General features: G+C 42.3%; 1 protein-coding gene across 1 annotated transcript in view; it reads right to left on the bottom strand.

Annotated features, from left to right (window-relative positions):
* Positions 1-23,763, bottom strand: part of LOC113406601 (synaptojanin-1-like) — a 119,068-nt gene that overhangs the window by 4,115 nt on the left and 91,190 nt on the right. The window contains exons 27-31 of the mRNA XM_026652217.1: positions 18,199-18,246; positions 16,426-16,464; positions 16,256-16,326; positions 11,139-11,247; positions 8,221-8,444 (exon numbers count right to left, since the gene is read on the bottom strand). Of these exons, the coding sequence (XP_026508002.1) occupies positions 8,221-8,444; positions 11,139-11,247; positions 16,256-16,326; positions 16,426-16,464; positions 18,199-18,246 (491 nt within the window). The remainder of the gene's footprint in view (positions 1-8,220; positions 8,445-11,138; positions 11,248-16,255; positions 16,327-16,425; positions 16,465-18,198; positions 18,247-23,763) is intronic.

Genomic DNA, 23,763 nt, shown 5'->3' with positions numbered 1-23,763 from the left:
CTTAATATCCTTAATACCCTGAATTTTAAAATTTTGTTGAAGTAGAACTTCAACTGGAGCATAAGATTTTATAAATTTGATCATGAAGGCTCAACAACATATTCCCTGGTTAATTTAAGTCAGATATTACTTTGACATTATCACATGCTATGGAGCAGTCTATGATTATTTTAAAAGACTTTTTCCAAGCACTTAGTCCACGTAGTTCATTTTGCAAGAGAGGGCCTATAACATTTAAATCTCACATTCTATCAGAAAATGTCATTTTACATTTAAAATGATCAGTTTTACCTTAGTTCTAAAGGTATTTTTTTATATTGCAACATTTTCATTACCCCTATAGTTATAGAACCCATGCAATTCATATTTTTACAGTAGTTTATTTTATAAAGACAACAGGAGTTTTAAGGTTTTCAAATGCACAAAAATTCAGTAATCTTTAATCAGAGAGTGGGATCTGGATCCATAAACTTTCAAAAGACTTGAACTTCAACTTAATATTTTCAATCCAAAACTCCTTTCAGAAAACTATATGTTGATAAATAAATGGGATAGCCATGGTTTCCATTCTATAATTAAATTCTACAAAGAAGAAAAATGAAAGATGAGAACAATAACTTAAGATCGAAATAGACATCTGAATTTTCCCTTGTGATTAATACAGATAAAACTTTAGAGTAAGATTCGGTCAGGACATTCACTGCACATATTTCACAAAGAATTTCAAGTTTTAAACTACATCAGAAAAGTTAAAAATATGGCTTTTGAAAATGATGTTTCAGAATCAATATTTAATCAGAACATTTAATACATTCTGCAGTACTTCTTGTGGCAGCTCAGGTGCCTCTATCACAATTTCATATCTACTTCTGAATACAGAATTGCAGAAGCTCTGATGTTCTGAGACATTTGTTTAACCATTTAAGTATATTTGTAGTCTATACATGTTGTGAAATGGAGATAAACTGTCATAACTACTATGCAAAAAAAAAAAAAAACCCTCCGAAGTGTGATAATCAAGTTTTGGTTATTTTTAAAACTATTTTTTTGTTATAAGTTTCCATCAGAAAAAAAAAATTAGCAGCCAAAGGTGCACAATGCAGGGAGTGATTCAGAGGCAGGGAGACGTGCAGGAGAAGGAAGAGGAAAGGTGGTATTTATAGGCTTTCAACTACAATTTAAAATCTTTAACCCATCAAAGACCCATGCAGCCCCCGTCTTAAGCATGAATAGGGATCAATTTAAGCACATGCTTAAGTGCTTTTAAAGTTGACACAATCTTTGATGTGAAAAAAATATCTAGAATGTTGGCATAAATGTAAAGCATCAATTTCTTGTTCCATAGAAAATTTCTTCTAAAAAAATGTTTCAATGCGTATTTGTTGATTTTCAGTCCAAGTAAGCAGTCCAGCAGCTGAGAATTACTGTACTTTTAAGAGACCAAATTCACTGCTGGTGTAAGTGGACACAAGTACACTGATACTTTAAGGCAGTGGAGAATTTGGTTCAATATCTGGTTACCTGGAAGCGAAGTCCCTAATTGCTAACATTGATCTTTAGTATGTTATAGCTTAGGGAAGAATTTCAGCCTTTTGTGCATACACAATGTACTGCAAATGTGCTTTTAATTTTTTTTTTTTTGGTAAGAAATGTCTAAAAAGAGAAGGTTACTCACCTTGTGCAGTAACTGAGGTTCTTCGAGATGGCTGTCCCTCTGGGTGCTCCACTTTAGGTGTCTTGGCGCCCTGTACTTCTAGTCAGAGACTTTGGGTTGGCTGAGCTCACGCCGCCCTGAGTGGCTACCCCAGGCGTGCAGCCAACCGCCACCCAGTTCCTCCTCTACCCCCAGAGGATCGAGTTGAAACTCTGAAGCAGAGGGGAGGAGGGTGGGTAGTGGAGCACCCACAGGGACAACCATCTTGAAGAACCTCAGTTACTGCACAAGGTGAGTAACCTTCTCTTCTTCTTCAAATAGTGTCCCTGTGGGTGCTCCACATTAGGTGACTGAAGAGCAGTGCCCCTTGGTGGAGAGGAGGGGCTTCAGAGTTGATTTATGTATGGTGGAGAGCACTACAGACTGAAGTGAGCATCTGCAGCTGACTGCTGTTCCAGGGCATAATGTTTGGTGAAAGTATGTGGCGATGCCCAGGTAGCTGCTTTACAAATATCAGTGATGGATACATGTTTGAGAAAGGCTATGAATGTGGACATAGCTCTAGTGGCGTGTGTGCGAAGTCCAGAAGGAGCTTGCAAATTGTAATTTTGGTAACGTAGCTTGCTACAATTAGAGATCCATTTAGAAAGTCTCTGTTTGGAAATGGTTTGGCCTCTTGATCGTTCTGTTGTGGATACAAATATAGCCTGGACGATTTTCTGAATGTTTTTGTTCTCTCTACATAGAGCACAAGAGCTCTGTGGATGTCTAGCATGTGACGGGATGCCTCCCTGTTGTAGGCGTGTGGCTTGGGGAAGAATACAGGTAAGTAAATGGGTTCATTGAGATGGAAGAGGGAGGCAACCTTGGGTATAAATTTAGGTGTGGGCGTAGGATTACTTTGTCCTTGTGGAATGTGGTATAAGGTGGGTGAGCCATTAGGGCACCCAACTCTCCCACCCTTCATGCTGACATGATAGCTACTAAGAAGGCGACCTTCGTGTATAAGTGTAGGAACGAGCAGGTCGCTAGTGGTTCAAAGGGTTTGCCCATGAGGGCATGGAGAACCAGGTCGAGGTCCCACACAGGGGTCAGGTCCCTTAATGTGGGATAAGTGTTCTCAATACCCTTGAGAAAATGCTTAGTCAGTGGATGGGTGAAGACCATGAGTCTGTCCACCTTGTCGTGAAAGGCGGTGATGGCTGATAAGTGCACTTTGAGTGAGCTAGTCGAGAGGTCTGATTTTTTGAGTGTCAATATGTACTCGAGGATAGTGGGTAACAGGGCCAATTGTGGAATGATCTGCTTGTCTCAGCACCAAATGGAGAATCTTTGCCACTTGTGTGCGTATGTTTTTCGTGTGAAGAGATGTCCGCTGTTAAGTAGAATGTCTTGGACCTCCTTGGAGCAGCATGTTTCAAGTTTTGTCATCCCTGGATTAGCCATGCTTTAAAGACAAAGTGTTGGAATGTTGGGGTGACTGAGGTGTCCTGCATCCTGTGTCAGTAGGTGAGACAGGAGGGGAAGGGTTCATGATCTGACAAACATCTGGGCCAGGTATGAGAACCATGTTTGTCTGGGCCATGTTGGTGTAATCAAGATGACCCTGGCTTTGTCTTGTCTGATCTTGTGTAGGACATGACGCAACAGGGGGATTGGGGAGAAAGCATACAGGAGTGGGGCCTCCCATTTGATGAGGAAGGCATCTTCAAGAGATTTGTGTCCCGTTCCCGCTCGGGAGCAGTATTGTGGGCACTTGGCATTGTGGGTCGTGGCGAAGAGGTCTAATGAGGGGAATCCCCATTGTCAGAATATAGTTCGCAGAGTTTGTGGGTCAAGTTCCCACTCGTGCATCTGTGAGAAGAAGTTCCTGCTGAGGAAGTCTGCTGTGGCATTCTGGTTTCCAGGTAGTTAGGATGCCGTGATGTCTACATTGTTGAAAATGCACCATTGCCAGAGGTGGACTGCTTCTGTGCAGAGCAGGTAAGATAGGGTCCCTCCTTGACGATGTATATAAAACATAGTCGCCAACTTGTCCGTGAGAATCAGTTAAGTTGTGGATCGGGGGAGAAAGTGATGTCAGGCATTTCAAATTGCTTGGAGCTCCTGTAGGGACCATTGGCCCTGGATGGTGTTGTCGGCCAAGTGTGCCCCGCATCCTACCAGAGAGGCGTCCGTGGTGATAGTGACTGATGGGGTTTCCCTTTCGAAGGGAACGCCTGAGTGGACGTTTGTTTTGTCCACCATGTCAGTAAGTCTTTCACTCTGCTGGGCATTGTAAGCTGTCTGTTGATCGAGTGTCTGTGACAAATGTATACAGTGCATAACCAGGTTTGTAGACATCTCTCATGCAGCCTGACATGTTTCACGACAAATGTCGTAGCCGACATGTGTCCTAGAAGTTGTAGGTATGTTCTGGCAGACGTTTGTGGACTGTGTCTTACTGTTGTGATTAGGTTTGTTAAGCCCAAGAAACCGTTGTTGGGGTAGCCGTGCTGATGCCGTGACACAGTTCAGGTGTGCCCCTATAAAGTCCAGTTGTTGAATTGGGGTCAGGGTGGATTTCTGTAGGTTGATTTGTAACCCTGGGTTTGTAAATAGGGTTAGAGTGGTGTGAACTGCCTTGTTGTATATCGGTGCTTTTAACAGGCAGTCGTCTAGATAGGAAAATATTGTCACACCCTGCTTGCGAAGATGTGCTGCTGCCACAGCCAGTACTTTGGAAAAAACCTTTGGAGCCGTAGAGAGGCCGAAGGGAAGTACTTTGTATTGATAGTCTAGGTTGCCAAGAGTGAACTGTAAGAATCTCCTGTGCGCTAGGTGGATATTGACATGAAAATAAGCATCCTGTAGGTCGAGGGCTGAGAGTCAATCTCCTTTCTCCAATGCCGGAATTATGGTTGCTAGGGTTACCATCTTGAAGCGCTGTGTTCTCACGAACTTGTTCAGTTTGCGTAGGTCCAGAATAGGCCTCTATCCACCTGTTTTCTTCGGAGTGAGAAAGTAATGCGGATAGAACCCCTAACCACTGTGCTGAATCGGTACTGGTTCCACAGCACCTAATTGTAGGAGATGGTGTAGTTCCTGCTGTAACAGGTGCTCGTGAGATGGGTCCCTGAAGAGGGACGGAGAAGGGGGGTGGGTAGGTAGAATGGAAAGAAAGGGGATGGAATAGCCCTTCTGTATAATCTCCAGAACCCACTTGTCTGCAGTGATGATTCTCCAGACTGGGTAAAAGAGTGTAAGGCGTTCCCCAAATGGGCTGGAAATTAGACGTGACTCTGAGATTGGAGAATGTGGGGCTCGTGTGTACTCAACCAACACTTCAAAACGTTTGCCTAGAAGTGGATGGCTGAGATGTAGACGACTGGTCCTGCGTATGACGGCGTGTTGTCTGGCGCTGCTTGCGGAGTTGATCATAATGTCGTTGAAGCTGAGTGTGTGTATGGGGAAGGACGGAATCGTTGGTTGTAGAATCTGCCCTGTTTCTTTTTGTTTGCAGGGATATAGATACCAAGCATCTTTAATGTTGCACGGGAGTCCCTCAGGGTGTGTAAGGAGACATCTGTGCTCTCTGTAAACAATTTTTGCCCCTCAAAAGGTAAGTCCTCTTCTGTCGTCTGGACCTCTCTGGGGAAGCCAGAGAGATGGAGCCATGAAGCCCTCCACATGACAACGGATGTGGCAATTGAGTGAACCACCGTGTCAGCAGAATCCAGAGAAGCCTGCAGGGCAGTTCTGGCGACGAGGAAGCCTTCTGCTATATTGGCTTTATATTGTTCTTTTTTGTCAGGTGGGATGTGTTCAATAAAAGTTGACACCGGAAAAAAAAATGTTGCGTGTGTACTTGGCCAGTAATGCAGAGTAGTTTGCTATGCGAAACTGGAAGGTCCCCGATGAATAGGCTTTCTTGCCGAAGAGGTCTAGGCATTTCCAATCTTTATCATAGGGGGTGGGTTTGATTTGATGTTGCCCCCTTTGATTAACTGCCTCTACCATCAATGAGTTTGGAGTAGGGTGGGTAAAGAAGAACTCAGGTCCTTTAGCTGGCATATAGTACTTCTTGTCAGATCGCTTACAAGAAGGTGAGGCCGTGGCTGACCGTGGCTGGAGTCTGCCTATGGTTTTTGCTGCATCCATGATGGCAGCATTAATGGGCAGTGCTATCTTGGCTGACGGAGAAGCTTACAATATATCTGTCAGCTTGTGTTGAGTCTCTGGTAACTCAGCCTGTGGGATGTCTAATGAATCTGCTACTTTTTTAAACAAATCATGAAAGGATTTAAAGTCATCTCCCAATGTGGGGGGAGGTGGCATTATTGTGTCATCCGGAGACGAAGTCAGGATGTGAGAGGGTGTCACCCTCCGGCCTGTCTGCAGATTCTTCAGCTTCCTCCTCCAGCAGTTCTGGGGAAGCCAGAGCAGATGGTGGAGGCAATTGCTGTGTCCTGGATCTGGATGGATTAGATGGCTGGGTTTTCTGGGCTCTGTATAATGCTCAGAAGTCCCAGTATGCCCACTGCGGCAGGAAGGCCATGGGAGGGGGCACCCATTGTGAGGTTGCCAACACACACCCTGTTGCTGAGCGGGTTTAGGAGAGGGGTGGTGAGATATGCCCACTCCTGTCTCCACTTCATCACAGGAGAGAGGAGGGGCCGAGCCAGCAGGTGTATTGATAATGCTTGGCCCTGACCTGGCTGGGGTGCCATCGGTGCCAAAGAGTGGAGTTCCCAGGGTGGAAGCAATGAGGAGGTCCGCATGGCTGACAAACTGCTGCAGTACCGGGATACTCGGTGCCGGCAGTGCAGGCAAACTCAGGCTGGGAGGAACCAGGGTTGTCAGTGCCGCAGACCTGTCGCTATAAGGCTTAGTTTTGCTGTTGTGAGATTGCACAGGGTCTTTCGCTTCTTGGTACTGGATGGTCCAGGTGCCTTGTGGCCTGGTGCTCTGGGTGCCGTTGATACTGCTGCAGTTTTTGTGGTCGGGGATGCCTTTCTTTTTAGGCTAATCTCGGTCTGGCGAGGAGTGAGACCGCTTGTTTGTGGCTTTGCTAGGACCAGGGTCCTTAGCAGCCATATTTTAAGAGGACCCCATATCTGAAGCAGGTTGCAAGGATCTCTCCATCATTCAAAGTTTTAATTGGAGGTCCTTGGCCTTTCTTGTCTGTGCTGTGAGTTTCTTGCAGTGGGGACACTTCTGAGTAATGTGTCTCCCCCCCCGAGCAACGGACACACTGTGAGTGGCTATCTGTCACTGGTATTGAGAGTCTGCAGGTCAGACAGTGCTTGAAACCTGGCGAGCCAGGCATGTCCGAGACTAGCTGAATAAAGAACAGGAATAGTCCCAGTCTAATGCCTCTTCAGGGACTATCCGCCTGAGGCAGGGAGAAAAAAAGGACAGTTTTTTGTTTTTTTTTAAAATGGGAAACGAAAGAAAAATGAAGGGAGATTAGCAATGAGGGAAATTAAACTGAGAAAAGGGCAGAGAATAAAGGAATATGAAAGTAGATAAGGGCGCTGCTGTCGTTCCAACCGAAATCAAGGGCGGTAGAGAAGGAACTGGGTGGCGGTTGCCTGCGTGCCTGAGGTAGCTGTTTGGAGTGGCGCAGGACGGCTGCCACGCGTGCGCAGCCAACCAGCGCACTGCTACCAAAAGTCTCCGACTAGAAGCGCAGGGCGCCAAGACACCTAAAGTGGAGCACCCACAGGGACACTCCTCGAAGAACTATTGCTTTTCTTAAACAAAGGGTTTGTTTTTAAATAAATACTTTAGCTAGTACACAGAACAGAGCATTCAATGTTACTGAATTAAAACGTTAAATTATTTTGGAGTATTGTATATTTTAATGAACACCAGGAAATAAACAGAATAAATGTACTTTAGTTAAAATTAGGACTCAGCATTCCAACCTTGAAATGAATTAGCTCCAGTACGAAGCTCCAAGTATTTCTGTGCAAGATTTAAATAGATACTTTTGCTTAAGAGATCTCTCTTAAGTTGCCCAGTCTGTAAGTTATGGATTTGTGTTATTGTGAAATGTATTCAATTTTAGAAAACACATTTTTCATATAAGGTATAAGATTATAATTCTATTGTTACATGACACGATGTAAGAACATGTACACCTCTACCCCGATATAACACGACCCGATATAACACGGTAAAGCAGCGCTCCGGGGGGGGCGGGGCTGCACACTCCAGTGGATCAAAGCAAGTTCGATATAACGCGGTTTCACCTATAACGCGGTAAGATTTTTTAGCTCCCGAGGACAGCGTTATATCGAGGTAGAGGTGTAATTTATATTTTAGGTAACTGTATCAAAATTAAAAATTCTCAAGAAATTAAAAAAATTATATTCAGGGTTTAAATCCTCAGTCTACAAGGATAATATAGAATCACCTAAAGTTATTTTACTGCCGTGTTGTTATCCTTTTGTGCTTAAATATCCTAAGTTTAATCATTAATGGTACTTTTTTTTGTTCTGGGGCTTTCCCGTGATCTGTGATGTTAAGGCACGGTAGGCTGTGTTAAGGCACAACACTAAAAGATTCAGTTGTACACTTACTTGCTGTTGTGAAGGAACCGATTCTGAAGGCAAGCTGTGGGATGATCTGCTTCGGGGAGGCGGTTGCGGTGGTGCTTCCAGATTCTGTGGAGGAGTTGTCTGAGAGGTATGCATCATCATAGGTATAAGAGGCTCTTGCATTTTTTGAACAGATGGTGGCTGAATGGTGGGTTGAAGAGGAGCTACGGCCTGAGGTTTTAGTGGTTCAGGAAGCAATGGCGACCCTACAAATACATTTACAATGCATTTTATTAGAAATATATTCTGGATGTTTTCTCCATAAAAATGATTAATAAAATAGGTATCTAGGTAACAAAGGTCAAACATAAAATATATTTTGAAAATCACTGTTGTACAGATGCATACGCTGAACAATACATATTTAAGACAGTTTTATCAGTCAGTTTAGGATGGAAGCTGAAGGTGGTCCCTTTGAAAGTCAATTGGTCGTGTGCTCCTAAATCACCTAGGTGATTTGAAAATCCAAAGAGAACACTAGCGGTGCAGCCATCATGAGCACCAGGCCACCACAACACACAATTTGTTACATATTCCTCTTGGTACATTAAAAGTTACTTGTGAAATACAACTAAGGCAGGAGGTAGTACTGTGTCCAGGGCAAAATGAGGGAGCCCACTCCTGTATTTTCCACTCCATGCATCAGATGAAGTGGGTTCTAGCTCACGAAAGCTTATGCCCAGATAAATTTGTTAGTCTCTAAGGTGCCACAAGGACTCCTCATTGTTTTTGCTGATACAGACTAACACGGCTACCACTCTGAAACCTGTCACTTCTTAAGTACAGTAGCTCCTCACTTAAAGTCGTCCCGGTTAATGTTGTTTCATTGTTATGTTGCTGATCAATTAGGGAACATGCTTGTTTAAAGTTGTGCAATGCTCCCTTCTAACGTCGTTTGGCAGCCGCCTGCTTTGTCCACTGCTTGCAGGAAGAGCAGCCCATTGCAGCTAGCTGGTGGGGGCTTGGAACCAGGGTGGACCGGCAGCCCCCCATCAGCTCCCCGCTCCCCTAAGTTCCCTGTGCAGCAGCTGCCCAGCAGGCTAGCAATTGCAGCTGTCCCTCTCCCCACTGCCATGTACTGCTCCTGCCCTCTGCCTTGGAGCTGCTCCCCGAGACTCCTGCTTGCTGTGTGGGAGAAGGGGGGGAGGGGAGGGAGAAGGGGGCAAATGTTAGTGTGTCCCCCTCCCCCCTGCTCCTGCACCCCGCTTACCCCATCTTCCATAGAACAGAGGGGACACACGACAGGGTTCAGGATGGAGGGAGCTTCTGGCGGCAGCTGTGGTCTCAGCAAGCTGATCTAATTAACAAGGCAGTGGGGAATTGCGCATCTCTCTCTTTCTCACAGGGTGTGTGTCTCTGTCTGCGATGCTGTCTCCCCTCCCTCCATTCCTGCTGCCTTGTAGAGTGTGAGAGTTAACCCTTGAGAGCTCAGCCAATTGCTAGTTCATCATTTAGCAGTAAGGCATTCCCTGGGAAATATCCCACCCTCTGACTCCTCCACCTCAACCAAGCTTCACAATCATCATCACTGTGTACCAGGATTAAATTGTTTGTTTAAACGTGTGGGTGTGTGGGTGTTGAAAAAAAATTCCCTGGAACCTAACCCCCTGATTTAATTAATTCTTATGGGGAAATTGGATTCGCTTATCGTCGTCGCATTTTTCAGGAGCATAAATGCAACAGTTACTCCTCACTTAACGTTGTTTCCCTCTAAAAGCACATTGCACTTGAGGCTCCATGATCTACACTGGCTGCTAGTTTATTTCTAAGTGCAGTTTAAGGCATTAGCTGCTGACTTAGATTATTCCATGCATTATGGAATAATGAATAAGGCTAAGTTTTAGTCACAGATATTTTTAGTAAAAGTCATGGACAGGTCATGGGCAGTCAACAAAAATTCACGGCCTATGACCTGTCCATGACTTTTACTAAAAATACCCATGATTAAAAATTGGGGAGGGGGGCCCTTCCTGGAGGCCCCACGGGTACTGGGGGAGAGTGGCATGCGACCCGGGACCCCTGCGGATGCTGGGGGAGTGCAGGGCAGTGGCACGGGACTCCTGCGGGTGCTGGGGGGAAGGGGTGTGTTGGCGGGGCCAGCAGTCTTCCTAACTGGCTCCACACCCCCTCCCGCCCCCCAACAGCAGCAGAGTTTGGGTGGTGGTGGGGGGAAGCAGGGGGTTGGGGCATGGGACGGGGTGAGGCAGGCTCTGGGCAGCGTCCCAGAAGCAGTGGCATCCCCCTCGCTCAACTCCGTCCTAGGCGGAGGCATGGCCAGGAAGCTCTGCAAACTGTCTCCACCTGCAGGCAGCGCCCCCGCAGCTCCCATTGGCCACAGCTCCCGGCCAATGGGAACTGCGAAGCCAGCACTCTGGGCAGAGGCAGCGCACAGAGTTGCTTGGCCACACCTCCACCTAGGACGGAGCTGAGTGAGGGGAATGCCATCGCTTCCGGGGAGCCCTGCAGGTAAGCGTCACCCAGAGTCCGCCTCACCCCATCCTGTCCCTGCCCCCAACTCTGCTGCTGGAGGAGGGGGGCACAGTGGCCCGAGACTGCCCCAGCAGCAGCCAGTGTGACTGGCACAGGGGCTGCCTGAGCTGCCTCTTGATGAACTTGAGCCAGGCGCACCGGCAGCTGCAGAAATCCCGGAAGTCACGGAAAGTCATGGAATCCGTGACTTCCGTGACCTTCATGACAAACTCGCAGCCTTAATTATGAGGAACGGCCATACATGATTACATGCAAGAATCTTCATTTTCACAGAAAACTGATGGCTTTTTCAGTTGGAAGCAAGTCAAAGGTAAGGGTGGGCAGATTTGGATAGGGTAATAAGGCAGCCAACCTAGATTTGCCATTAAACAGTACACTACATTTCCTTTTCTTCTGAAGTATAGTATTACCTCTTGGTGGTTCAGCTGGCTTGGTTTGGGTTTCAGGTGTTGGCCTCCCCACAGACGGACGGACATGGCTTTGTGGTGCACTAATAACTCCAGCTCGGGGTGGAACAGTCTGAAATAATAATTGGTAAAAATAAAATACTTAAGTTATACTTCTGGAATTGAAGTGATCTCCTGCTGAATGACGACTGCTGATTTTTTTTGTATTGCAGCAGTGCCAAGGGCCCCCAGTCATAGACCAGAAGCCCTACTGTTCTCAGAACTCTACAAACACATAACAAAAAGACAGTCTTTTACCCAGAGAAGTGGGAGTCACATAGGTGGCTTCAAACTTTTGTTCTGCGGTCTCAAGAAATATATGTTCATGTCATTCTGAAAGTAGTAGTAGTTTATCAGAATTGGTAAACTGCTAATAAAATTTTGGTGGCGTTGAAAACCACTCAGAGGTCATTTTTAATCAGAAGCGAAGGATTACTGCAGGATGGGAATGAAGAATCACCATTTTCCGGAATCAAAGATACTCTGGGATGGAAAAGACCTAACAGTCAATCACTGTAAACCATTTATACAGCACTATAAAAGTTTACCAAGCCCTTTACAAAGGCCCATTATAATGCATTCCATGCCCCGAAGACCTGTGATGTGCAGTACAGAAAATGTTATGCTTGACATGGGACTTATTCTTTAGAACCCATGTTTGCAAATCTTACATGTGGGTATACTGTGTCCAGGCAGGATGGAGACATTCTGCCTAACCAAAGAGCGCCAGTAAATATGTTGGCTATTGGATATCCTTTTTTGATGAACTTGTAGAGCAGAGCATTAAAGGAAAAATATGAAACTATTCCAAAGAGGAATATAATTTGAAAGAACACACATGCCTATAAACTGCGTGTGGTGTGAGTCAAGGTGCCAAGAATGGAAACCAGAAGAAAACGAATGATCACGTAAAGCAAATGTTTTCTGTCCCCAGTTTATCCATTGTTGCCAATCCTACTGTGAGATTTAACAGCAGTGAGAATATCCCAGGGATTTTTTTGGAACAAAACTTATACACATAATTCCGCTTACAAACTGTGTCTTAAAAAAAAAAAAAAAAAAGAAGAAATCACCCTTGATCTGGCCTAATACATTTACTAGATTTAGAAGACAATGTTTAATGGCCGTGGTCCAGTATACCTGGGTTAAATCCATCTAGTGACTTTTAAATGCTTTAAGCTATCAAGCATCAAAAAAAATATATAGCTTTCTTCCTTTTGACTGCCAAGCGGCAAAACAAAAACAAAAACACAAACAAAAAAACCCAACCAACCAAGGTAGTTTTTAAGAAACAAGTTTTGTTGGAATAAAATCCATCCCAAGAAACATGCCCACTTTTCCTTTGGATGTTTAGGAACTGGATATTTAGGACAATAGGATTATATTCCAGGATTTATAAAAGAAGTTGTTTTCCTTAGGAAACCTATACAGGCTCCTCTGAATCGGAACAGAATAGAAATAAAGGCTGAAGCAGTCCTTAAAACCCCTCAGTGTTCATGGAATAAGCAATAATAGGACACCGTGGTGTCTCTAATTCTGAAAGTCTTCTAGCAGAAATAACTGCTGCCAGAAAGGCTGCGTAAGGCAAGGAAAATAAGGAAATTGAGCTCTGAGATTTGAATGATTAGTGGGTTAGAGCTTTAAGAAATCCTTCACATACAGTTAGGAAGGGATGAGATTTGGTTTGTTTTACTGCATTATGCCGGCAATTGCCACGATGTGGACCTTCTAGGAACTGGCTTTTAGCCCCAAATTTAATTTTTTGAAAAAGTGGTACAAAATGTTGATTTTAATCTGATTTATTCATTTAACAGCAATGGTTGAATTAAAGCCATTTCCTGGAATAGGAACTATTGGTGGAATCTTTGCTGGATGCCAGCCCGTTTTAACAACTTCTTTGGAGTATCCCTTTTTGATTAGTAATGGCAACGGTCTCATGTCAGCTCCAGAAAAGGGACAGGAAAATATTTCTTCCATGGCTCAAACTGTGTCTGTTTCCTAAGAAATGAAAACAGCCAGTTTAACACTTCTGGTGTAACAATGAAGGCCAGATTGTTGAAAAATTACCTCAAGACCCTTGCACTAGTCAGGTCTGAGGCAGCAGGAAAGTTGATTCAGTAGTAGTTGTCTAGGAACAACAACTGAAGATTGAAAATAACCTCTGCTTTCTCTTGGCAGGGTCTTTGCTCTCTCACTAGCTAAGGTGGTATGAAGTGCATCCACAATGAGGTATCTACATTTCTGGTTTTGTGGAGGATAGATGACTCAGATTCAACTTTATGGCTAGCAAGGACTTTTCCTCAATGGTTTTTCCCAAACACAACTTCCTCCTGGTCAGCAGCTAGGCCATCAAGCCATGTGGATTGAAGAGATCTCAGAATTGATTATCTCCTGCCTAGGACTTGGTGATCTAACCTAAGTGCTGACTTGGTGGTAGGCTATTGAGTTCTTGTGCTGTATTGATAATGGAAGAAAACTTTGGAGCTATTTGCCATAGAGGCAAAAATTCCCTTCAGTACCTCCTAAGAGGAGATCTATGCAGGCTAAGGTCATGTCTACACAGTAGGGTAATGTGCACTACAGGGGTGTGATCTCTAAAGAGCACTAACATATTGAACCTTAATTGGTCTATGTAAACTCTGCAGGTATGCACTAATAGTTCTCTAGCACTCTTTAACATAGTGCTGTTTCAAACAATACTATCTAAAAATTCCCTGGTGCGCACCAGCAGAGTCTACACGGACCAATTAATGCACAACATATGAGAGTGCTTTAGAAGTCACACTCCCACAGTGTGCATTGTCCTACCATGCAGACATGCCCTAAGCAGTCTCTCAGGACTGTTAGCCTTGGCCTCTGTCTTGTCAGTCATTTTGGGAGCCTATCCAAGGAGGAGCATTGCTGAGGTGCCTTAGAGAAGGGACACAACATTCTCTAATAGCCAGCGAAAGGCCAAGGAGTCAATTTAGAAATTTAAGTAAATTTTCAATTTTGCTGCCTTTTGTTTTGTTTAGATAAAGTGCTATAAGTATCCAAGAAATTAAGGAGACAGAGCTTAACTCCAAAGCCAAAAAGTGATTGGTCTGGATCTGCCTCTCTCCTCGTCAGTTCACTAGGAAACAGAATGTACTGGCAGACACAGATACAAAAAAACCAACAACATCTTAACCCCGTATATCTTCAAGCATTTTGTAAATGGCTCTTTTGGTGGAATTCCCTACAACTTCCTTTAGAAGACCAAAATATAGCCTAAGTGATTTTTACTTTCAAAAATATTTCCTTATATTTAGCCTAAATTCCCTTTAACAAGTTTATTCCATAGCTGCTTTCTTTCACAAATTGATGGGCACTTACTGCCTCAAACACACACAAAAATATTCTATCTAGAATATGCTACTGCAGTTTATTTTCCTCTGAAATGGCTATTGTGATTGCAGTGAGGAACAAACAAGGAGCAGAGATCTCCTAAGCAACAGAGCTCCCATTTTTCATTCAAATGTCCTAATAAATACAAGCCTTCCACAACCCAGCAAATACTATATAGGTTCTTCCTAGGATATTTTGCAAAGCATTGTGAGAAGCATCAGCAAAGCTTTAAACAATTATCTCCGATATTTGTAGACAGTTCTCACCTCTTAGTAGTCTTTTTAACAAAATGTATATGTTGTGGCAAGGCACCTCCTTTGCCTTGTTGGGCTCAGCATTTCCCCCCTTTGTCAGGGTTGGGGGGTTGTGGTGGAAGGACCTGGAGTAAATCAGTTCCACTAAGGAAGATTTTATTCTTCACTTGGGTATTCCCCCCACAATACTTACAAGGCCCAGGGAATAGTACTCTTCAGCCAAACCAAAGAAACAAATTCACAACAGAACAAGGGAATACCTTTCCCTGTCCCCTCTCTGGGATGTTGCCTTGTGATGCTGGGTGCCAGTTCTTCCCCAAACAGGCAATTAGCTTGGTTGCTGGGAGGAGAGAAGCTTTCCACCCAGGAGAAGTCTTTTCTCCCTGCTACAGGTTCTCTCTCATCTCTCCACCTCTCTCTCACCAGAAGAGGGGTTTTTAAAGGTCACAAGCAGCCCTTACTTGGACTCAGGCTTCCCTAGTTGACCTGAGGTAGCTTCTTTTCAGCTCATGGAGAAAAGGGTCTTTACCATTCTAGTACGGATTCCACCACTCTCTTACAGCTGTGAAGTCTGACTTTTCCACAATATCCAACGCCTTTTAATTTTTCCCCATAGGCAACTCTTGGAAAAAGTATTTGCCAACTCACTGCTGGTGAATGAGACAGAGCAGTCAAGTCCCTCTCACAATTAGGAGGCTTCTGGGGCAGGTGGGAAGAAATGAAGAGTTTGCAAGTATTCATTTTCCCTTCTAGGAGCCAGAGATGTGGGTGGCTTCAAATTTATCTGAAACCCACTACCCAGCAGTGATATAAATAGTGGAGCCCTGAAGACCACCAGCTATGGGCTGAGCTTCACCCTTGAACGTCAGTTGTTGCTCCAACAACAATTTTTCATATCAGCCTTTGGTTAGCAAGTTTAGTCCTTTGACTAGTAGCTGTCAAACTTGCCTGCTCATAGGTCATTCCATCCAATTTTGATAATATTAGTTGCCCTTTTCTTGACCCTCTATTTTTTGATTTCTTACTTGTAGAGAAATGACTCATTACAGAAGCAGCTTTTCCTCTCCTGGAATTGACACCTCCTCATCTATTATTGGGAGTGGATTACATCCACCCTGATTGAATTGGCCCTGTCAACACTGGTTCTCCACTTGCGAAGTAACTCCCTGCTCTCCATGTGTCAGTATATAATGCCTGCATCTGTAACTTTCACTCTATGCATCTGAAGAAGTGAGGTTTTTACCCACGAAAGCTTATGCCCAAATAAATCTGTTAGTCTTTAAGGTGCCACCAGACTCCTTGTTGTTTTTGTAGATACAGACTAACACGGCTACCCCCTGATACTTGACACTCAATTTTACATATCTCTCATCCATAACACCATTCCTAAGAAAACCTCTCAACTAACTAATACAGTGTAAAAACTTCAAAAGGAAAATTAGGTAAAGTTTGAATGCCTACCGGTCTGGCTGCACTATATCCAGCAGTTCCTGTGCTTGTGAATCCGGCTGGAGGTGGAGGCTGACTACGAACTGTAACAAAGCCATTAGAGACCATTGATTTAGGACATATTTCTAAGTTGAAATTTTCTGTAATATAATTAATGCAAAACAAACATTTATCTGTATTACCTAAGTTATCTTTTCTTTGTGTTCCAGGGCTTTTTTGAACTTTGAAGCATGAAGAAAAATCAGTCACAAATGAGATTTTCATTGACAGATCAGGTGCAAACTGATATTACGCAATAATGGTATGTTATCACTAACAGAAATGGGAACAATAGGATTGCATTAGTGATGAAAAAACCTTTGTGTGAGATCTCTTTCTTCAGATATTGCCTATGTTATTGATATTAGGGTTAAGATTGCCTCTGTTAGAGGGAAGTTGCTGTACTGTGTAGCATATTCTGCAGCAACTCTGGCAAGCTATATGTTCAAAAAGGAGGAGTTTCAGGAAGAGGAGCTGATTCAAAAACATGGTCTCAATAAAGTCTGTCTGTAACTGTACATTGTTCAGTGAGTTAAAGAATTTATGTACAGATTCCTGGCTCTAACTTCCTCCTGTTGTTGGACACAACATTTTGACAATGAAGTCAACATTTGAATGATGATTCTGATGATCAGCCTTGAACGCAACACTCAAATTATGAAGTGCAAAATATGTGTAAAAAAAAAAAAATTATTTCCAACTGACACAAACACACACTTCTGAATGCCTCAGGAAGGGAGAGAGGCTCACTAGTGACAGATCTGCTGCCTATTAATCATGAAGGTCCCAGTTAGAATGTGAGCTGTGGTAACTTGAAGGATGCCGAATAATGGGGGTGTCTAATCTCAAGACAGGCAGCTCTTAATTGGTTAAATTTGCTCTAACTGGCAGATAATTCTGCTCTCAATGGCTATGTCTACACTAGCACTTTTGTTGGTAAAACTTATGCTGCTCAGGGGTGTAGAACCCCCACCCCCCCAAACAACATAAGTGACACTGTGTGAGCAGCACTATGTTGGTGGGAGAAACGCGACCGCCACTCGTTGGGGGTGGGTTTAATTATGTGGACAGGAAGCTCTCTCCCATCGGCACAGAGCGGCTACACGGGAGATCTGACAGCAGCACAGCTGCAGCGGTACAGCTATGCTGCTGTAAGCTCTCTAGTGTAGACATGGCCTTAGGGTATGTCTACATTAGAGGTGGAAGGTGTAATTTCCAGTTGGAGTAGACATATCCATGCTAACTCCAATTAAGGTAGCACGCTAAAGATTGAGCGTAGCCATGGTGGTACAGGGGAGGGTCTAGCTGTCTCGAGTACGGGCCCATTCAAAACAACAGGCATGTACGCGGGGTAGCTAGCCCCTCCCCCTGCAGCAATACTCTATTTTCAGTGTGCTAAAATATTTTAGTGAAAATTACTCCCTTGAAGGTACACGACATTCAGTTCTTTGTTTAAAAGGGAGAGAGAAAAAAAACCTTGCTAGAGCCCTGCTTTAGTCACAGATAAAATATTTTTTATTCCTAAGTCTTCTGCCTAGAACAGATACCTCTAAGCACCTATTTAAAAGATTTCACCTTAACCCACCCCTGCACACATACACACACCCTTCTGAATTATTTTAAACAATTCTGAGATTAAATCTTGAAAGTTTTCATTACCATGGTTTAATTTTTTCACTTAATCTTTCATGAGTGAATTTTGACTCACAACATAAAGTTGCAAACAACCAACAAATGCAAGTAATTAAATAGAAAACAGGCTGGAAAAATATACGGTGGAAGGATAAAAGTTTAGGAGTTACACAACAAACTGATGGACTTAAACAGCAAGAATGTCTTTAAGCAGCGAGGACACTAATGTCATTCAGATATTAATTTAAAGATTCATTTCTACCATGCAAAAATCATTATGTTACCTTCTATTTCTCTCCTAGCTACCCCAGGACTGGGAGGAGCTCCAAGACCTTTTCAGAGAAAGAAGAGAAGCTGTATATTGCATAAGGAAAGCAGCAGACTGAAAAGAGGCGGAAACATACAGGACATAACATACAAAAGAGCTTTCATATTTAAGGAATTTTTAAGTGGCCTAACCATATTGCACTCTTACCACTTGCAGCAGCACAAGAAAGTCACACTAATTGGAAATAACTCAACAATTCAGTTAATGTTTAGAAATATTACATGGCTTCAGTTTTACATTTTTGTTAAAGAGAATTTAAATTTCTGCTATATTCACTGGCTAAAAATTTTGTAAAGGCACAATTAAAGTTGACTGGCAGAGCCTTGCACTCTTCCAAAATATCTTAATTATATTATACTGCTATAGTTATGTGGGAGTACTTATACCGTAATAAAGTCACTTTTACTCTGGAATAAAGTGTCCACACAGGGGGTTAGTTCTGCCCGTCAATTTCTCTATGTAGATGAGCCCAATGTTTCAGCCTGGGCTGCCCTATACGAAGCAGACATGACGAATGACTAAGTACATGTGATATTTTACCAGGTATATGGTGTTCTTCAAAACTGTATTCTTTCATTCATTTGTATGCACACCAACTGACCTTCACTGTATTAGGGGCAGCTATATCTTGCAGTAGATTCCCACAGTTCACACTAAAGTATGAGGAGAGATGTAGCTGTGCCCAAAGGCCTGAGGGACTCTTGTTTCTATTCTGAGTTATTTGGATTGTGAAAATAGTAGTCTGGTGGCACACAAGACAGACCCAAGTGCAGGGGATCTTCCAGAGGTAATCCTTAGAATATGGATAAAGTGATGGTAACATCTGGGACCTATAGAGTGATTTGTGCAGAGTAAATATTATATTATTATTACCTAGCTCTTATATAGTCCTTTTCATTAGTAGATCTCAGTGGTCAAGTAGAGGCCAGGCCGAGTCAGCTAGTCTTCACTAAGACTGCCTTAAATGCAACTTTTGCCTTAGTGAAGCCACACACTGATGATTTCTCCTCCGTACCCATATGCTGTATTCCCAGAGTGTTCTATAGCATCTGGAAGGACACAGTGCTACAAAAATTTGCCAGGAGCAGGTTGGAGACTCACTTAAAGTGGGCATTGTTAACGTTGTGGGTGGGACTGGTGTGTAACTTCATCCTGTATTTCCTCGTTTTCAAAGGTTTAAGTATAGGTGCACTCAGTATTCTGAAAGGGGACAAGGCACTGCTACCAACCATAACTCTGTGTTAAGGAAGTGAATTTCCCTTATTTTTTTGAGGAAGGTGTGGTAGAGAGGAGAGCATGATTGGAGAGCAAAAGAAGGCTTCCTGGGAACATCTCACTGCCACTCAGCTACCAGTTCTGTTCTTCCTGTATCCCCTCCATGCCTTCAGCAAGGGAGTGAGGAAGGCAGTAACTGATGGGCTCTGAACACATCTACCAGGTGGAGGCAGAAAGGAGAAGTGGAAGGAAGCCCCAGACTCCATACTCTACCTCAGGGGCTAGTGTAGGAGGAAGAGACTCTGCACAATCTTCCTCACTGCAGAGGTGTGAACTGACTCGTTCATCTACTTGAGTGTTCTCCTCCCCCCTCTCCCAATGTTTACCTCAGCTCCCAGTGTGGAATACAAGTTTTCAAAACAATCTCACTGTGCATGCGAGTTTTAGAGCAATTTGAATTAAAATCAGCTCCCTATGGGAGGTTGTATTTGAGAAACCTTTGGACTAAATAACACCAAATTTACAGCAAGTATACCCCTGACTCTGTTCTGGCATACCAATAGACACATGGATTTTAAAACACTGAAAATTAAAAGATCATAATGTGGGGAACCATATATTGGAAACCCCTGGATCAAATGACCCCAACTTCCACCACTAATGCTACCCTTGATGTTAATAGTTAACGTTACACCAGGATTTCTATTTTAACAGTAGTGAAAAAGCTCTACAAAAATTCTGTCTTTTGGGTTACAGTATCACTTTTCACTTTTATTGTAGTTTATGCACCTCTTGATTTTTTTTTTTTTTAATAGTGTGTGGAGGAAAATACCATTTGACATTTGCTTTGACAGTCTTAAAAAGAGCCTTGTGACTGAAATTCTTCTAGTGTCTCACATTTCCTTCACAGCCCTGTTTCCAAGGAACAACCCTTTAAGGAGTGAAACTGATAGGTGTAATCCATTGTTTGTGTACACTGGATGAATTATTTCTGATAGAACGTTGAAATTTGTTTTGTGTTTATTTTTCACAATAAACAAATTACTGTTTTGATTAATGACAGTATTCTGGTGCCACATTAGTCAATGTCCACTTTCCACTAGTCCTTAGAAGAGGGGTTTTTTGGGTTTCTTTAAGCTTGTGTAAGTTTGTTTCCCAACATTTAAAAAATGTATTTTGTCCAGTGTAAAGATTATTCGCCCCATCTTTCTCTCTTCCAGTTACCAGACTGGCTGCCCCCACAATTCCTTCATTATATAGTTGCCCCCAGTGTGAGCCTACTGGCACAGTAGCAGTCCCAACACTCTGGTAATAACATTGGGAGCACTACTATCCTAGCACAGCAACAGCAGATACAGCCAAATTATGGAAGCGCCAGTCCCTAGTCTATAGTTAAGGCTGAGTTGAGTTTTACACTTAACTTACAGCACTTACTCTTGAGTACTGAATGAATTTTCTGAGACTTAACAAGCAAATCTGTTAATTAGAGTGAAATTTTTTTAAAAAGTGTTCCTTTCAGAAATTTAGCACCCTATGTCAAAACTTTTTTTTTTTTTTTTTTTTTTTTTAAATTAATGGTCTTTTTTGCCATTTTTCTTCATTACTGAAAATTTCTTCAGTAAAGGATGCAGAATTTTGTTTTAAACAGAATTCCACAAAGAACTACCTATTTTCAAAATGATTGCCATGTCCTAATGCATCCAGACAACCTTAACTCTGCCCCATAGACATACCAGAAGGGGGATTTAAAAAAAAAAAAAAGGAATAGGTCTTTGAAATCGGTTTAGCCTGATCTGGGAGTACAAACATTATGCACTGATCCTTAACTGTCTGGTTATTTCATGACATCACCACAAGGTGGAGTAAAGGTTGTGTGTGTATATAAATTGCGTATCTCCATACCTTAATGTGTTTGTATTTCTTTAACTATACATTTCCTGGTTTTATAATATTTGTTTTTGGGATAATAACAATGTCCCTGTAACGTATTCACTCTACATTACTGGTACATACCCTCAAACTTAACTCCATTTTAACAATAGTTTTTAAACTGACAAAGGCAACTTTTAGCCGTTTGTACAGTTAAACAGAAATATTCTCTGTACAGAACTTGGTATTGCTAAAGGAAAAAATATTATACAATGGTGACAAGTCACAATCATTAACTTTCTTCATATTCTGTAAGAAATTACTTAATGTGTTTCTAAACCATAAATATGTAAGGCACTACAAAATATGCTAACTGAATCCTGAACTCCAAACAACTGAAAGCTAATTTTATTTATTAAATTATTATTATTATAAGGTACCCAATGACAATCATAGCTTGAATGATCAGGCAAAAGCATTATTCATTTGCAAATATCTAAGAGCTGAAGACAAAACCCCTTGAGTTCTAGCTTACTCCTAATACAGATGCAAGACAATTACACTGTGGGAAAGCTTAGAGTCCCACGAGGAGTCTTCAAAGCTTACAGCGGCACAAGAAGGAGTGCCACAGACCGTGAAGATGTAAAGTGCCTGAGATAAAAGGTTAAAAAAAAAAACAAACCAAAAACATTATTATGGGCAAAACTATCACATAAGGTGTCTATGTTTAAAATGATGTTAAGGGTTCAACTTACATGCATACTAGTACATCAATTTATAATTAAAGAGGACATGAAAGCTATCCTTAACTCGCATCAGTGTATGTGTTGCATGGGTCTATGAACAGTATTTGATATTTATTGTATACCAAGTGCTGCAACATTTTTTACAGTATGTAGTACCACCTACACCATGCATTATAAATATAGATCAGATCCAAACAGCTTACGCTCTAAACAAGATGAAAGAAACAAAATGAGACACAGGACAACAGTTTAAGGAAAGGTGTCACAGGATTGGACAATGATGGAAGAAAGGAGGAATTGCTCGAAGAGATGACTTTATGAAGGATTGGAAAGAAGATACAGAGGATGCCTATTCCAAGTGTATGGAGCAGCAAGGCATAAGGCATGAAGCTGTGCATGGGAAGTAGAGAAGGGACGAGTAAGGTAGAAAGAATGGGATGAATGTATTGCCAGGATGGGAAATGAAAGATAGCATGACAATTTTAATTTACTAGTTACAGAAGAATGAAATAATAATTTGCAATGCTCATTGAGTGACACACTAGTTTTTTCACAGCTTAGGCTGAAGGTAGGATAGAGAGGATTCTGTCATTGTACAGAAAAATACTTGGCAAGGGCATATGATGCAAGCGAACCATATAATAATATGCAGAAAGTGCAACATTAGCTGCTTTCTAAAATTGTAATTATTTTAACTAAAACCAAAATGGTTCATCTTAAACTACAGATTACCAAATGCTGGCAAATCTGGATTTTGACAGCTTGACTGATGCACCATAAACACACTTTCTTATACCTATCTAAACTTGAGAAATTGAGTGAAAGGGTTTGTGTTCTACAATGTTCTAACTTAAAATATACATGTAGAGATAATTGTGAATAATAGATCTGTAAACACACACACAGAAGTTAATTGTGTGCATATATAAGTTATAGCCATGTGATGAATTGCACAGCCACATGCAATTTGAATATGCCTTTAGCCACCTCCACCTGTTCAATAATCCATTTCCCCATTATTTATTCTAACATTCCAAATCCAGGAAAAGTTTCAAACAGCTGCCATTTAAAAAAAAATAAAATAAATCAAATTGCCACAGAAATGTTTCCTTGTCCTCCCCACTCAAATGTATTTAAGTGCTACGTACATCTGTGGCTCAATACAATAAAAATACGAGTTGTTAACTTATGTACTGTGTACAACATTTATCCTGTTTTGTACGACTCACCAAAAGTCTGCAATTTTATTTTTCTGGAACATGTGCCTTCTTGCAAGCAGGTACATGTTAACTTTAACTCTCACTCAAGAATCTCTTGTGGAAGTAACGGGAAATTTAAAAATGAGTGACACACATAGTATGTTCATGCATATATGAATATCCAGAATTATCTTCCAATTCAGTTATTTTATACCTGAAGTTCTGAAATCAAGTTTATGTATACGTAGCTATCTTCATAAGAACATAAGAATGGTCATAATGTGTCAGACCAATAGTCCATCTAGCCCAGTATCCTGTCTTCCAACAGTGGCCAGTGTCAGATGCTTCAGAGGGAATGAACAGAACAGAGCAATTATCAAGTGATCCATCCCTGTCGCTCGCTCAATCCCAACTTCTGGTAATCAGAAGCTAGTGACACTCAGAGCACGGGGTTGCGTCCCTGACCATCCTGCCTATTAGGCATGATGGATC

Source organism: Terrapene carolina, unplaced genomic scaffold (genome assembly GCF_002925995.2).
Source record: "Terrapene carolina triunguis isolate 2854851 unplaced genomic scaffold, T_m_triunguis-2.0 Scaffold31, whole genome shotgun sequence".
Classification (NCBI taxonomy): domain Eukaryota; kingdom Metazoa; phylum Chordata; order Testudines; family Emydidae; genus Terrapene; species Terrapene triunguis.
This window is presented reverse-complemented; position numbering and strand designations above follow the sequence as displayed.